At 42.1% G+C, this 17,748-nt stretch overlaps 1 protein-coding gene across 3 annotated transcripts in view; it reads right to left on the minus strand.

The window, feature by feature from the left end:
* Positions 1–17,748, minus strand: part of SGCD (sarcoglycan delta) — a 341,024-nt gene that overhangs the window by 39,006 nt on the left and 284,270 nt on the right. For all 3 annotated transcript variants that reach the window (XM_065643762.1, XM_065643760.1, XM_065643761.1), the window contains exons 6-7: positions 16,942–17,061; positions 2,081–2,153 (exon numbers count right to left, since the gene is read on the minus strand). In XM_065643762.1, the coding sequence (XP_065499834.1) occupies positions 2,081–2,153; positions 16,942–17,061 (193 nt within the window). The remainder of the gene's footprint in view (positions 1–2,080; positions 2,154–16,941; positions 17,062–17,748) is intronic.

The raw sequence follows: 17,748 nt of genomic DNA on the forward strand, positions 1-17,748 counted from the left end.
CAAAAGGCCCCACTTTATCTAAGAAGCAGCCAGTGCTCCAACATGTGTACATGGAGAGAGAGAGAGATGGATGGTTCTTGGCTTGGGGAGGAATAGAGCATTTGCTCTTGGGAAACCTTGTTTTCTCCACCCAGTGCTACCACTGGCTCTTTTCTGCTGAGGGTGGTGGAAAAAACATTTATTTTTGCCAAGATAAAATTTTCAGTAGCACGCAAAATGTTTTAGGACCCTGCAGGACTTTCTTTTCAAAGTAAATCCTATTCAATGATTTTCCTTTAAAACAAAACAAACCAAAACAAGCCACAAAAAACCCCACCAGATTTTTAAAGGATTTTTTTCATCCAGCCCACTAATTTCAAAGAAAGTCAGTTATCTAACAGCTCTCCACATAAACCAAGTGAAATAACAACATGAATTTAAAGCAGATCGAATATACTGAATGAAACCCCAGCACGGATACTGCTATTAATTCATTTCAATTCCATTTAGCTTAATTCTCATTGGAACAGAAGCATACTCAATAAGATTAAGGCCATTTTAATTCACATTTGTCCCCTCTAATGTGACACTCTACACTTTTTTGGATTAAGTTCCCCTCCCATGTTTAGAAAAGTCCTAAGTAACCACAAACTTGGACCTAAATCTTGCATTTCTTTTGCACTACTGAAAATGGGACCCGGTTTTCAAAATTATTTAGATGTACTGGATATTTTAACCACGATCTTGATTTTTTTTTTTTTCCTTTTCTGAAAATGCCAGCAAAGATGGGCTGTACCAGAGAACTTTTGTCACCTGAACACCACCTACAAACCTACCCACCCTCTGACTGCTTCGTTTGCTCGCTCTGCCCGGAGAAACGGAGGATCCGTGCATCTGCACCCCCTCACCCTGCCCTCCCCGGGCTCCTTCCACCCCAGCACACGTCAGGCTGCACAAAGACCCTGTTTTCGTCTTTTTTTAGAGGAACTATATACCAAGATTGGGAAAACCACAAGGCAGAGTTAAAGTCACTGCTCGGAGAAAGAAAGCCAACTTTCATAACAAACTGAATCACACCACTTGTTGCCTGACGTCTGATCCCCAGAGTGCAAAATGGGAACAATTAGAGTGTTCAAAGAGAGAGAAAATGAAAGATAGTGATAGGCCCAAGGGAAGGCAGCCAGGATATACTTCATCTTTCACGGTGATCTAGCTGGGCCATAATCACCCCCAGTATCAGAGCAGAGAGAGTTAATGAGGGGTCCTCTCCCATCCCCGTGCATCTGCAGTAAATCTGCAGTGTTCGTGCACAACTTCAGCTGTCTCAAGTTTGCTTCATCCCTAGAAGTTTCCAGGAGAGGAGAGTTCGCAACCCAAAACCTAAGGATGAGATGTCCTTCTGGAGATCTTTTTTTCACCTATTCTCTCTCCCTGTCTGAGGAAGGATAATTAGAGCATTGATGGCAAACCCCTGCAGCCCTCTGGGTCAGAAGACACCAGGAGATGCAGTCAATAATTTATGAGGCCATATGATTAATCTCTTTTCAGAGGCTAGTCACCCAAACAAAATTGTAATGCCACACTTCTTTTTTTTAAAATAAATATAATGCCCAGCATTAGCTTGAGGGCAAAGCTGGTTCTCAGCTGTGCTGTTTATTCCCTCCTGATACGTTGCTGTCAGCAAGCAGCATCTCTGTGAGTGTCAGCAGGAACATGCATGCACAGCTAGACCCTGTGTAGGTCAGGGAGGGTTTGCATTTCTGCAAGACGGATAATGCTGGAGAGCATTTTGCTTGCTACTCCCCATGATTCAGCACAGACTCCCTGCACAACCAGGAAAAGATTTCTCTATTTCTCTTCAAAGGCTAAGCCCAGAATAAGCAGAGCATGTTGCAGAAGAGAAACCATGCTCTCCTGACTTTTAGCTTGGTCAAATTACATGTAAACACAGCAGGTCCCTGCTCTTCCACGGCATCCCCTTAGTGATGCCTTCCAAAGTGAACCCCAAACTCTTATGCAAAACCAGAAACGATGCCCAGCAGTATGCACAACTCCGACAAGGTGCCACTGAGTTACCATTAAATCATATTCCAAAATTTACCTTAGTTCCTTGAAGGGGTCTGCCCTGACATTGGGAGTTTCTATAGATTTAGGGAACACTGTGCCTTCTGCTCCTGAAATCACAAAACAAAACAGAAGACAAATTGTAAACATTATAAGCTGTTATCAGGGGAGTGATTGTCAAATCATACCTAGGTGCAATTTAACCCAACGCCTGACCCCATTTCTCTCTTGCACACTTCCCTTCTGTCCCCAGGAAAAGCCAGACCTTGACCATCTGGAATCGGTTGCCTTGATTATGACTGGGATTTGCCTGTAAACTGCACTTCTGGCTGTAAAGCCGCTGCTTGAGCCCTGACTGTGCAAAGTGTTTGCTGACCCAACTGATGCAGGGAGCTTGGAAAAGATACCCCCTTGGTAACCAGGCATCTAATCCAGCTACAGCCCTCACCTGGATGCATGTCATGAAATTATTTCTTTTGCTGGGCTCTGACAGATATTCAAAGGAGAAAACCAAATTTTGGGTCGATCGCTGAAAACACCTCTCAGGTCAGGCTATGCTACTGCCTGGGGAAAAGGAGGGAGGTGTCCACCCGATGAAATGCAGCATGAGTAGGTAGCAGACTCTGCTCTTGTTCCAGCCCAGCTGCCGGTTTGATCTGTGACCCAAAAGTCAATTAACTTCTGCACATTTCCCCCTTCTTTGGAGACAGTGGGGAATGCAGCACTATTCTCACTTGCTGGCTGTTTTTAGATCATGAGCTCTAAACCACTAGGTAATATTAGCCGCTTTTGCTAAGTGTCAGGCCACTGCAATCCTCTTCTGTGACCACCTGCATAGCCCAGGTTGGGCCATTTCACACAGCCATCCCTGCATCGGGTCTGTATTGGTGACCGAGCCATGCTGTTTCTCTCTAGAAGGATGTATTCTCCCGGTTTCCTTGTGTTGAGCTAAATGCAGCCCATGCCACTCTTTGATAAGCCTTTCCACTAATTGTTCTAATTTAAAAATGTGCATCTAATCTGAACTGGTCTCACTTCAGCTTTCAGCCACTAAGTCTTCTCCTGTCCTCATGTGCCAGCCAATAGTCCCTCCATGAGCAGACCATCCTCCTTCTGGAGATAGTTACTGATGCTGACCCAACCACCTCAACCTTCTCTTTGATTTTCTGAAAAGTTCACAGCTTTCTGAATCATTCACTGTGAAGCAGAATTTCTGGACTTCTCATTGCTCTTTTCTGAACCCAGTCCACTTTGAAAATACTCTGTTGGGACAGAGAAGTCCCCAAGTGCTCTCACTAACCCTTTGTGCTGCTGAACATCATTTTCTCACTCCCGTTGAAATTTCCAATTAAAACACAGCTAAGAATGGTATTAACTGCCTTACACACAGCAGTGCACTAGAAATCAATGTCCGTGTTCTCTAATAGAAAGCTGCCTACCCAGTGAGCAAGGATGACCTATATTCTTAAATTTAGACCTGTGGTCTTGTGTTCAGACACATTGTGATCAACTAGTCATTCATTATCTGTACTCATCACAGCAATATTAGTGTCAGCATGCGAACAGCACCAGTGGTATTTTTTTACTTCCTTAATTTTTCCTTTGATAAAACTATTGGGGCAAACTACAGATCGTGATGAGGCCTTTTATATATACTGCTTGAGATCTCTTTTAACATGTGCTACTATAATTGTTACCTATGTGCAGTCCGGGAGTCACTGTTATAGAATAAAAATGTTCTGATCTGATGCAAAACATGTTAATACAACATCCTTCTGTAACTTCTGTTATAAATGAGAAACACCTGTGGCTTCAATAAGACTACAATTTCTTCACAGTGAAATAAATTAACAAAGCTGTCCCACTATCTTAAAGAAAAAAAAATCAGAAAGTACTCTAACAATTATAAAACAAAAAACAACTCATTTTTAACCTAGAGAAAAACAAAAGTAATCCCAAAGATGATAAAAGCAGTCTAAAGCTTGAAGCTTTAGGCTTGGGAATTGAAATTGATCCTATGCCCCAAAATAGTTATTTAGCTCTTAATTTTACCATAAACCTTCATGGTTACAAGTTGTCAAAAGCAGCTGTAACTTGCCAGCCATGAAGGTTATTATTACCTGATCTCTCCTCTCTCAACAGTTTCCAAATGATTTAAGTCTCTGGTTATCCACACAATTGCCTTGGTTATTAGCTTGGCAATGAAACTTGGCAAAAGACGCAGCCTGCACATATCTGCATAATAAACGGATCATTTTTGAGGGGAGGAAGATGAGGAAGTGCAGCTGGAGAGGTGCACATAGATATTCTTGTGCCCTTTCCACCTGCTTTGCTTAAATGGTGACTGGTAATTTTAATTCATTTTTACAGACTTTAAGTCAGCTATTTAAGTTACGCAAAGCCCAAAATAATGATCTGCAAGTTATCAGAAATGCCTGCAGAATAAGGAGAAACTTTAGCATATTTCTAATGACCTGGGGTTTTCCAGGCTTTCATTATTCAAGTTACATGCAGGAAGCAACTCTGGACACAAAGCCAGTGAAGACTCCAACGCAGACACTTCAGGAAGGCTGAAAATAAAAAATCCTGCTATTCCTTTCATCCATCTCCTTGTTTTCCTTTCCCTACACACAGTTCTTAAACCCTCTTTTCCTGTCCTATTTATTCCCAGATCCACGGAGGAGTCCCTTATGCGCTGGGAACGAGAATGAGATTTCCCAATCCTTCTGTTTCTTTCCTTTGATATGAATTGGAAGTGAACACTACCTGCCTTGATAAGGCTTCCTGCCTTGACAATATCACTTCTTCTTATTCTGTTTTAAGAACACGAGATCTCCCAAAAGGCCACCTGTCCCTGTCACTGAGCAGGACAGCAGCCACGAGGGGATGCTGAGAGACCGGGACTGAGACATCCCTCCCTTGACTCTGGCTGTCAGCAGCTGAGGGACAACTTGAGCTGGCCATGTCACCCAGCCACAGGAGAGACACTGATAAGCTTTCCTTTCACCTAATTATCATTTTAAGTGTCCCCATTTCTGTAGCAGAGGGCTCACAGATGAATTAAATACTCTGGAGAAGTTCTTCCTTTAGTTTCAACCCGCTGCCTGATGATTTCACTGGATGCTTGCTCTGCCTCGGACTGTGAAAAAGTAAATAACCATCCTCTTCTTTCGTGTGCTACTGGAAATTCATATACCTCAAATGTACCCACTCTCACTGGGGCTCTCTCCTCCACACTGAGGAGTCTCAGTCTTTGCCTGTGGGACCAGCAGCTCCCGCAGAGCCTCCCGATGGAAAGAACCACCTTGGACAGATTCAGCTACGCTGGACATTTATGTCACACTCTGGCTCTTGGCCTGTGGAAGTCCCCAGCCAGGCTGTGATAGCATCAGTGTTGGACTGTGCTGAAAGTGAAGCGGTTGGGCTGGAGGAAGTGACCTCATTTAGTGGTTTTACTAAAGGCTTTGGCAAATAAAGACGGAAAGTTTGAGGGACATATGCTACTGACACTGAACTGGGCTATTCTGGCTCCACAAAGGAGGACTGGAATGTCATGGAGAAAGAAATGTTTGGCCTTAGGGAGTGGAAGAAGAGGGAGAGGGTGAAATTTCAAAAATTCAAGTCCGAGGTCATGCGCTCAGAAAGTAGTAGAGAATTTCTGCTCTGTGTTGGACACTCCCTGGACGGGAATGCACCTGGATAAAGGCTGAGTGCTGCTCTTGATTCATGGCAGAGGGACAGGGCCAAAGGGAAGACAAACATGACATCAAACTCAAAGGCAAGAGGCAAGTCGAACAGGAAGATCAAGAAAAAAATCACACTATTTTAAGAATCATCTGTGAATCCTTGAACTATTATGTAGCCCCAGCTCATCCTTAGTGAGGAAAGTGAGGAAATATTGTCATGACTGCAGGAACAGAAAAAGCCTGTTCTAGAAAAGAAAACGGGAAGGACTTGGCTTTTTAGCTAAGGAGCATGATGGCTAAGGAAGGATATGAGTGCTGTGTACAAATATATTAGGAAGATAAAAAATATGAAGAAAAAAGAACTACTGGCTATAGGCCAATGTCGACATGAGAGCAAGTGGCAATAAACCGGCCCCGAATATACTTGGGAAGAAAAGTAGGTGTTTTCTAGCCAAAAGAGGAGCAAAGATGGCAGCAGTTTTTCAGTTAGAGTAGATGAGACAGACAATTTAGCAGATTTCACAAATTCATTACTATAAGATGTCAGGTCTCAAAACCAGGGACAAGACATGCAAGACCAGAAAGTGCCTGCAAGTCTTGCACTCCCCTGGTCTTATTTTCACTTTCCTCTACCTGAGCAATAATGGATCTTGGCAACTGTTATCAATGCATAGCTCCAACAGCTCAAGACTTAGCTGCTACAATCTCCCTTCTCAATCAGAGCTACTATACCCCTCTTCTCCCTTTACTGAGTATAAAGCATAAATTAAATTTATTATTGTACAACATAGCTTCTGCTTCCTGAATTATCTGTTATTAAAACATTTGCTCTCTACTGTGAAAAATGCATAATATAAAATGTCTATTTCACTGCAAAGTACTAAAAATATTTTTCTTCATCTAACCAGACTCTCTGCTGCTGCTAAGGGTAACTTACCTGCAAACAGCCAAAGACAGTTAAGAGAAAACAATCACATAATTTGTATTTAAACATACTATACTGTACATCCCTAGGCAATAAATTATTCTTTCTCACAGTATTATATCAGAGGGACTTCTATTAAAAGCCATACCTACTGATTCCCTCTTCTGACACTGTGTAATTTACCACCGATAAATGTTCATAAACAGTTTGACTGAAAAATCCATAAAGCCATTTCAGCTTTTTTAAAAGTTCCATTTAATGTCCCTCAAAAATGATTTCATCAATGTGTTTCCATTAGCTGGTTCTCTGCCCAATAACTTAATTCCACACAATCAGTCAGGAACTTATAAAGCATATGACAGGATCTACCTAAAGTGTTTTGAATCACTATAGAGATTTGCTCAAAGAGTGGGGATTTTTTTCCCCTTCTCGTGCATAAGGTGCAGGCGCACAAATGTCAAATGCCCCTGTATGTGTTCACTTCATGTAAGAAATTTTTCCCTTCCCTTCCCTTCTCTTCTGTTCTCTTACTTGACACTCAGAGGAAAGACTGTATGAGAACAGGTTTGCCAAATAAGAGTTTGCATTTTCTCGGGCACTAGCCATTTCTCAGAAGCCTATTGCGACATCCAGGAGACAAGCCTGGTAGCTGTTTGGACAACTGCAAGTGAGTTGCTGGAGCTACATCCAGCTTCTGGACCTCCTCTCACCTCCCTCTTCTCATTCTGTGCCCACCATGGGAGCCTCCAGTGCCACTGGTCTGTTGGATCTTCTGAACAGCTCCAGCTCCCACACAGGAAAATATTGTCTTTCCTTGCTGCAGAACACGTGCCTGGCACAACAATCTGCCCTCACTGTCTCCAACATGGAAGCAACACAAAGAGCCGGTGGGCTGAGCTTTTAGCAATCACCTTGCCCTGTGACATGAATCTAAAACACAGCATAAAACCAGGAGGTTTTTTTATATCCCAGTTTTGCATTGAAACAAAGCAGAAGCATCACGTCCTGCATGTGCATGTCAGTTTGCCAGTCTCCTGTTGAAAAGTGCCTTTTGAAGCATTAGCCCTCTTCATGCAGATGTGGAGTTGGCTGATCTCATGAGCTTTGTGAGAAAGGACCAGGAGCTTTCTAACACTCCACTAAGGCAAAGGCTCTGGTGCAAACTGGCTGGATGGCAGCAACTCTGCAGAGGACAGAGGAGTTATTATACAAATGACCCAAGGAGGGAGCAAATCTCAGCTGGAACATGCATCTTCTTAACCAGATGGCTTTCCAAGCTGCCTCTTGCCCTCCTTGTGCCCTGCAAAAATACCTGAGCTGCATGACACTCTCCTGGCACCTTCCCCGGTGCAAAGGCAAGGCCCATCCCTGCTCCCTCTGGCCAGAACCGGGCTCCAACCATCGGGACGAGATATCGATCACATACCTTGCACAAAACTTGCTCTAGGCTTCTACTGCTATCAGCTGGAAGGGAGAGAAGAAGAGCTCAAATACAATGTGATGAGAGGTATTTTTAGACTAATGACTGATGCTCCAGCTGTCAAGGATAGGTGGTAATCAGCTGAACAGCAGTTGGGGTGAACAGAACATCAAAGGAGAGAAATCAGGTTTCCACTCAGGTGGAGATGCACATGGTTAACTATTCTCCACTTTCCTCTTTTTTTTTTTTTTTTCTTTCTAGACAATGCACTTCTTTCCCACTCTGTGTATTCTTTTAGTAATAATTCCAGATCCACAGAACCCCTTCAGTGTTGCGTATTGCTACTTTATAATGAAATTTGGGTCTCAGAGTCCTGTGACGAACTTGGTGATTAAGGTGGCTTAAGTGTATCTTTAGTGCTCTGCTTTAATGTAGTACTGTGCAAACGAGAGGAGAAGAATTCACTATGATTTTTTTCCAGCTAAAGTCAAGAGGCAATCTCCATAAACTACCTCTATTCGTGCTATTATTGATCAGGACACAGTCAGCTATTTGTTCACGAAAACACCCATCTGATGAGGTTCTCTCCTCTGTAGGTTTCATCAGGGTAACATGTGACAGTCTCAGAAAGGTGTCTCTGCAAACAGATGTCCAGGAAGGAAATCCAATAAAATATAGGTAGAAATTATTTGTGCCCATTTCTTTTAATTCCTAAAAACCTTACTCATCCTTAATTTATGTTTTTAAATGGATGAACATAGTAATTGCTGTTGCTCCCCTTGAATCCCATCAAATCTGAAATCAATAAGAGCTCCATTTCAGAGCCCAACAATAACAGCCTGGCTAGGTTAAGCCAGTGCACTGAACAAAAGCCATAAAGCTTCGCTCATGTTTCTTTCTAAGATAGTTCACTGCAAAGGTCTGTCTGTCTGCCTTGGTTGTCAAAGTGTTGGGAAATTGTTCATTTAAGGGCAATATATGTAATGAAATAATGTGCATCATCAACAAAGGTATTCATATTAAAATGTAATATAAATGATTTAGAATCTTTTAGGCTTTATTCTTGGCTCTGTAGGCACATTGGGAGTGAATCTACCCTTAGGCCCTGGCGTGGGGTTGAGTTAGGCCAGACAGGGACATCTTGTGTCTCCAGCACTGCCAGCTCCATCGGGTGGAGGAGAAGCAGTTTCCTGACTCATAGTCCCAAGAAATAAATGGAGCCTGGCTTTAAGCTAGAAAACTCGCAAACGAGATGAGCCACAAGCTCGAAGATGACCACGTGGCTCATTAATGAAGTGTGTGTCTGTAGACGCACATTGAACTTCAACAGCCTCGCTTCAGTGCTTGAATGTCTGAGAAATATAAAGGAAAGAACAGCAGGGCTCGCATCCAAACTGAGAAAAGACATACGAAGAAAGGTTGCTAAAACTTATGCTGACCTCTAGGTATTTCCTTCTTGACTAGTTTTGGGGTCCTTCAACACTTTTTCTGCAGCTCAACAATAGCAATGTCATCACTGAATTCCTTTGAAGCTCTTCTTGGAATTCTCGTGCAAAGTTGCAAAGAAACTCAGGAGAGCACCTGAAGTAGGAATACACAGTGGAAATTTATCAAGGAGAATATTATGCGAGCTTCAAACAGATCAGGTTGTGAAGGCTGGGGAAGACGCTTAGGAAATAAAATATAAATCTGCCGCACTTTTAAACTTGATTTCAGTGTTTGGTAAAGTGTACAGTATGTTTCTTTCATAATCCTTCTGACGTTTAATCAATATTAATCCGATGGTGGATGATTCTTCTTCTTCCTTAAACAGGATTAAGGTAACACAATCTGAACACATATTTCAGCCTGGACTAGAAGCCTATACACTTTAAATAAATGCTACCCTTTTTGTTTGGAATGTACTTTGAAGTGAAAGCAAACACAAGGAAAACTTCTCAGTATCTCCTTCCTGACACACTTTGTTCCCTCCCACAAAGGACAAGTTTACAACCTGGGTGAGTGGATTTTGAAAAAGGAGGGCAATGTTATTTTAATTTGGCATTAAAAGGAATGGACAGTGTCTACACCTATTGCCCTCAAGGCACCAAAGCAATCAGAACTATTCATTCAAGTGTTGTATGTTTGCTCAAGATCTGGTCATTTAAATTTCTTCCTTTATACAACGGGAAAAAAAGTTTATTTGGAGGAAAGCATCTAGAAATCCCATCCCAGCCTCTGGGGAAATGCCCCCACCCAATTCAACCAAATAATTTTTTTCTATATATTTTTAAAATTCTCTGTCACTGTTGATTACATACCAAATAACTTTTTTCCTATTTGACTTCTACATCGATATGGCAATAGTGCAATTCCTGACTGAGAGCAAAAAAGAATTTTCCTGTGGCTTTAATCACTGATAGGAAACACATTTTTTTCCCCACTGCTCCTTATTTTGCTAACCATATTTATTTTTCAGCATCATAGCTCTGCAATGAATGCAAATAAATCTCATGAAACTCCGCTACCATGAGCGAATGCTACAGACAGTGGAGGCTGTTTCCAGTCTTGCTAGTGTCAGTGCTAAAACCTGGTATCTTCGTTTGTCAGCATATTTCCTTACTTTCCTCATTTTATTCTGTCTCTTTTCCTCAGGACCAACGACTACATGACAGCTTGGCAACTGCTCCCTGTCTGCATTAGTATTACTGCTTAATTACCTACGAGGAGTGCATAGTGAATACTTGTAGCTGCTTCCTGAGGAAGTTCATACACCTTCAGCAAAAGGTCAAATCCCTGTCCAAGCCCCACGAGCAGCACGGTTGTGGCACACACGTTTCTTTTGTCGAGAGCACGGACAGGAGCCCTGGAGCAACTGCGACCTCCAGGTGCCTTGAAGCAACTTGAGCAAGCAGGATGACTTGCAACTGGATGAACTGGGAAAGGCCACCGACCCCCGGCTGATGGTACAGCGTTTGATTCCAGAAGCACAGCCATGTACCCAGCAAGGTACCACGGATGCGCTTTAGCAGCACTGAGCCATCTTTAAGTTAGAGGCAACTTCTGCCTTTGTAAAGGAGAAGGATCATAGCGGGAAAAACGTTTCAATTTGCTAAGAAATGAGTCTTGTAGCACCATTTCTCCTTTGAAAAAGCTATTTACGGACCTGTAGTAAGGACACGTTTTTCAGGAAAACGTACAAAATCCGCAATACAAAGATTCGAGCTTGGCATTTACCCTCAGGCGTAAAGTTGCAGCAGACTCAATGCTGAGGCCAGAAAGCTCAGTTTCCTCTGAATGGGGCCTGATTTCAACACTTGGCTACAAAAGTTGTTCCCTCTGCCATAAACAAATCAGCAAAATGCCATTTTGAAATCATAATGGCTGTTGTAAAGGGCAACTGTGCACGTCCTGACCCATAAATAATCGCTTCTGAAGAAGGGTACATGCAGCAAAAATGTGTGGTAATTCCTGCAAGCTGTTGAATTTCTAGCTTACACCACCCTCTCAAATGACTGGTACCAGTTAAATAGCTTTGTGAATTATTTTCATGGAATATAACTACTCCTGCACTCATTAAAGTTACTCTGCTGTAAATACTGCAACAAACACGAGCTAGAAAGGACATGCCAAGAAGCTACTAAAACTGTGATGTTGAGGAAATGTGAGCAGAATCCTTTAACCAGGCTGGCATTGCAGCCACAGTTCTGCAGGTTCCTCCCAGATCAACCTAATACAAGGCTCCCTGAAAATGGTTGTAGATGTGAAGCTTTAGAGACAGCTGGGCCAGCCCACAGACATATTCATTCACTGCATTCATATTAAATCATGTTCTTGTCTTGTCCAAAGTGAAGGGCACTGCAAATGCTTTTTTAACCCTTCCATGGGCAATAAAATCCACCACTTTGTATTCTGCAAATACAAGTTACCGACTCTGACCCCAAAAAACAGAAAACCCCAAGCCAAACCCTCCCATTTAAGAGCTTTCTACAAGACGATCATGCAGTCATCTAATTGAAAATAAGCTTGGGCTTCTTTCTTCCACTAAAACCTCTGTGTCCTTAACATATAGCTCATAAAAAATGCTGGAAATGTGCCTTGGAATTAATTACTCCAAACTTATTAATAAATTTGCAATAACATTTTGACAGCTGACTCCTCTTTTCAAGTTCATTTCAGGCACCTGGAGAGAAACTTGAACAAAAAACATTCCCAAACTAATGTTTCTGAAAGTCTGACCAGTGGCCAGTATTTCCATGCTCCACACGGTTCATCGCCCAGAGGGAATATACTACAGTGGAAAAGAGCTACAAGGTAGAAATAGAGTTAGTGGCTAATGATCTGAAGGGAGGGCAAGCAAGGGGCTGGAGGGATCAAAGGTACGTTTTAGGCAGCCCTGGTGCTGGGGAGGACTGTGGTGTGTGGTGGGGGTCACACGTCTCCTGCAGTATTTATAGTTGTAGATGAAAGGCATCTTACCCCACTCTAAATACAGCTGGTTTAGTTAAGGTTTGCCAGAGGGAAAGGCTTTAGCCAAATTTTTAGCGTTGGGCTATATTAGAAGACAAGCTTATGCTATGGTAGTATAAATGTCTGAGAGGCACATTTTCCAGGGACCCAGATGGGAGCAACCCCTGTATTCTTTTACAGAAAAGTGACCCTGCGGATTCATGATTAATCCTATCCTTATTATAAAGCACAATGCTAATCTTAAGAGTGGTTTAAAAGCGTAGTTGATTTGTAACGGCACAGCATCCAGCCTATGCAATCCTACCTCCCACGCTAACCCACCGCTCAAAACCAGGGACTGCGAAAGCCTGTAAGCTGCAGGAACACGTCTTTTGCATTTCTGTCTCAGCTCACTGCAATGCATGTGGACTCCCATCAATACTTAGTCTTAAAAAAAAAAAAAAAAAGGTTAAATCCATCATAAATATTAAACACCAGAGTATACTGGCAAGTTTCCCCGAAAACAAACTTCAAAAAATAATCTCCAAAAAGGATGTCAAGGCCCTTGGGAGAACTGACACTGGCGTGTCATCAGATGTTGTCTTATAAGGCTAAATTAAGCATCTGACCAGAGTTTAATTTCAGTAAAAACTCATGCTAATTTAAATTGCTTTAGATTTAATTAAAAATGCTTTTGTATAGAGATAATAATGTAACTCTGTTAATTAGTATCAAGTGGCATCTAGAGGGCATATTTAAAAACTAATCTGGAGAATAAATAGAGCTAATTAACAGTCAGAATAATGCTTTATGATTGTCTTTTGTTTATAAATGCTATAACATTCAATATGTTATTAAATGAAATTGCTAATTAATATATATCAAAGTTATTTTTTAATGCTCTTTTAACTAAAGACTGTTTCTTATGCACCATTTTTCAGATGGTCTGAACACGTTTCATTGCTGGAGGGAAGGAGGAGGAGGGAAGGGGAACTGCTGTATGACGTACCACATACGAATTCAATTAGGAACAGCTCATTCATCTCCCATAACTGTATGTGCTCATGGGGGACATAGAGCAAGGGATTAGCTTGCATCTGTGTGGTTGCCAAAGTGCACTGCTGGCCGTGGCGAGGGCAGGGAAGGTTTGCAGGCTCAGCTCAGGCACTTCATCCCATGCACAAGCCCACGAGCCGCACCGCGGTGCCGTGCAGCGGGCGGAGGGGAGGCAGATCCTGCCTTCGAAATCTAAGCCTTGCGCAACCGGAGAGCCGCGGTTCTGAGGAATGAGAACGGCTTTGAGGTTTGCTGTCCTATCTTCCAAAAGACCGTGAGGTGCTCGACAGCTTGTAAAAGCAAGTGGTGCTAACAGTGAGGATGTGCCTCCGCAAGGGTGGAGGAGATGGATGGGCAACAGCAGGCATGGGCAGATGAGCTTGGAAGAGAAAGGGCAGACCAGATTAGGCATAAGGCTCAGTTTCAACATGACTTTTTGTAGGCAAACATGAGCTCCTTCTGAGTCATCTGGACCAAGGCAGCTGCTGAGTTCCTGGCTGGATCTGAGCAAGGCAGAGGGAATTCGTTCTTGTCTCTGGAAATGGTTGTGTAGGTGTCACTAGAGCTGACCATGGCCAAAGGGCTCAGAGGCCAGCCCTTGTCCTCAAACAGAAGTTCTCATTATCCTCCAGTCTCTCCTGTGACGACAGGTATAACTGGATTCACTAAAGGAAATAAAATCACTGAAGTACTCTAGTTTACATCATGCATGAGAAGCAGAGGGGACCAAGTCTGTCCTTCTGTGTCCTTTAATGATTAAAAATCAGAAATAATCTCTCAAGATATAGTTAAAAATACTTTCATTTGGTAATCTGCACTACCCAATGCCGTGCGATTTTTTGAACCACCATCAAGCGCTGGACGTATCCTACATGGATTTTTATCCATAATTCTGTGTATTCCTCCCTTTCTAATGCCTTGCTAATGTTGAAAAATCCCTTAGAAACCCAGAGCAGACTCCATTTCAAAAAAAAGGAAAGCACCTCTTTTCTCATGACAAGGCTTCAGCATTACTTTCAGAACTTTCAGAATCAACTTTGAAGAGCGTACAAAGAAAAAAAGTAATTATCATTAACAAGATTAAAAGCTAGCCACAAGCCCAATAACTGCTGCTCTAACCTCTGTGAGATGACTTTCATGCCAGAATGCAGACATACACTTCCTTCTATCGCAAGTATGTGTTCAGCAATAACAAGAACAAATTGAGATTATTTACATAGCATAGACAGGTGTCAGCAGACACACACCGACAGCACCTGAGATCCCAAACACCAGAAAAATGATCAAAGGAATTCGTCTGTGTACTACAAGTTGGACTAGCCTCAAGTGCCAACAAAAACACTGGAAGAAATACAAACATATGGTGTAACGCTTCCCAGCATGGCAAACAGCCATGCCAACCGCTTTTGGAGACCAAATTAGATTGGGGAAGCAAAGCTGGAGAAAAACAAAGTCAGGCATTAACTCCGAAAGCATTTCAGCTCAAGGTCATTGAAATACTTGCACCAGTGGTATCATTCCACCTTTTCTGACAGACCTGCATAAGCCAAATAAACCCTGAGAAACATGCAGTTGCAGATGAAAATGAAATTGCACTACAGTGGTTAGCAATATTTTTGACGCTGTCTATTCTGGAGACCAAAACAAGGCAGAAACTCAAAATAACTATCAAAAATAATTGCTGTTTTCTCCAAAGTACAAAGTAAATAAAAAGCAATATTTTTGTAAGTACGTAGTCTGAAAAAGAGTACTTGCAACTTGTAAGGAAAAGTTTCTATATTTTTTTGAAGAATCGATGACATAAATCTCTCTCATTTTAAGGTCTCCAAGAAAATACTTAAAATTTGCTGCTTCCTGACTTCATGTACCCTGCAGAAAGACCGTACAATTTATTGGCTCTGAAGGGTGCAGCGCTACAGGAGATTTGTGGTAGAACATGGGTTGTGACAATATTTCCCCAGCTCTGTAACACTGCAAGAATTTTGAATGGTCCTTTTCAAAGTTTTAAGCTAAAAAAGATACTGTTAATTTTGTGAAGTTCAACATTTATGCTGTAGAACTCACCTAACCTTGTGTAGCTGGTGACTGAACTAGTCCAGTATGTACCAACAGTGACTCGCAAAGAGCTACACCTGGCCTGTCTACAAACAGGAACCTTCTAGAATAGCATGACATCAGGTAACGAAAAATATTAATGGCTGGATACTAAGTCCGTTCATGATGGTTAGACTCTGAGGCTCTCATTTTAAGCTCCTTTAGATTATACATAATACAGTAATAATACGTTATATAGTATGTAGTAAATAACAATAAATAAAAATACCTGACATCATTCTAAGCTCCTTCATTGATCTCTCTGTTTAGGAACTTACTAGAGAAGTAAGCAATAATTTGGAGCGAACAGATGCATCCAAATCAAGCCATTAGAAAACAGCTATCAGTGCATCCACAGAGACCAGTGGCACAGTTATGTGATTAACTGCCAGCAATATCAAACTACCCGGTCTGGTCCTACATGAAAACACTTATGAGCAAATCTTAGACTAACCAAAGAGCACGGACTGCACTGGTGAGCAAGACAATTCAAGTTCCTAAGAGGCCATTTCATATAACTATCAAATATGTTTGAAAATTTTACAATTACCACAATTGTTTAATTTCTCTAATTAAAACAAAACAAAACCCCAGAACAAACAATAAACAACCCCCACTCCCCAACCCCACAGTGTATTCACAGTTTTTATTAGGAACTACCAATGTGAAGCCCAGCTGTCCTGCGCATGGGGCGCTCAACCCCCCCACGGAACAGCTGGAGATGGCTCTGAGATGCACAACGTGCTCTCGCATGTGACTAAGGAAAGATAACTAATATAAAGGCCACCAAACTACTCAGAGAATTAACGTGAGGTCCTAACTCATGCTGCCGTTTTCACTGCAGGTCTCCTCCTTGGTGTTCATGGTAAGATGAAGGAGGAGCTGGTGGAAGCGGTGTGATCAAAGCCATGAAGCCTGAGGTTTCCCTGTGCACAGTAAGTGCAGCCATGGAAGCATCCTTACAGCAATCCCACACCATCCTTCATCCCTGACCCAAGAGATACAGTTGTGCAGTTTCCAAAGCCAGTTTTACACCTGCTTCATTGAGTCAGACAAACCACTTCCAGGGCAGTTTTTTTCTGAAGGGGAAATAACATACTGTGCAAGCTAAAAACCCCCTCAGATAGAAACTCTTGGTCATTATCTGCTTGGGGAAGATTCAAAGCAATAAAGACAGTAAAAGGCTTTATCTCCAAAAGAAGCTTTCAGCAAGCATGAAATCAGGCAAAACTATTCTAAGATTTGAACAGGCTCATATTAAAACAGTGATTTAATGAATAATCTCTTACCTAAAACTCTCAATCTCTCTGCTCCAACCACCACTTCGTTGTCATCTGCAGAAAACAGCAATTTTCCAGAGAGGGTTTTCACCTCAAATTTTTGGCTGTGTGCTTCCACTGCTTGGGGACCTAGAGGGAAGAAGAGATTTAGTACAATCTTTTAGTGAAAAGTATAAGAAAATCACATAGTAGCTTCATACATTTAATAAAGCCATCTGCTGAGAGTGTCCTAATAGCTCTGCAGATATAACCTGTGCCTGACACATTAAACAGAGAAGTTTGTGCTTTCCAGAGGGTGACCTCTCATTAGAAAAGGGCACTGTTTTCTACCCAAATAACATCCCCTCAAATATTTCTACTTATGTTTTTGTTAATTTTTGTGTGTGTCATAAAATCATCATTAAACTTGGGATAGCTGGGAGATTTTTATGAAAAAACAGACCCACACGTGAAATAGTAATGCATATACCCAGCTGTGCTTTGAGAGTATTGGTACAGCTGTAAGAGGCATCAAGATTTCCCGAGTTACATTTTGCTTGGGCTGACACTACAGTGTAAACATTCCGGGTTTTCTGCCTGTTAAACATACCTGCCTTGTGCAACCCAGTCCAAGCCACTGCCTCCTTGGAATACACTACTGCACAAGGCAGGTGATCGGACTTTGCATTGCTTCTGGCCACCCTCCTGACTAGTCTCATATCTCAAAAGGCAAGAGAAGTAAGAGCTGATAGCCAGTATTTTCTAACAGGCAGGTTCTAACTCCATCTATACCCCGCGTCTGCCTGCACGGGTTGTCTGTATTGGCATCAGGACACA

Source organism: Caloenas nicobarica, chromosome 13 (assembly GCF_036013445.1).
Source record: "Caloenas nicobarica isolate bCalNic1 chromosome 13, bCalNic1.hap1, whole genome shotgun sequence".
NCBI lineage: Eukaryota > Metazoa > Chordata > Aves > Columbiformes > Columbidae > Caloenas > Caloenas nicobarica.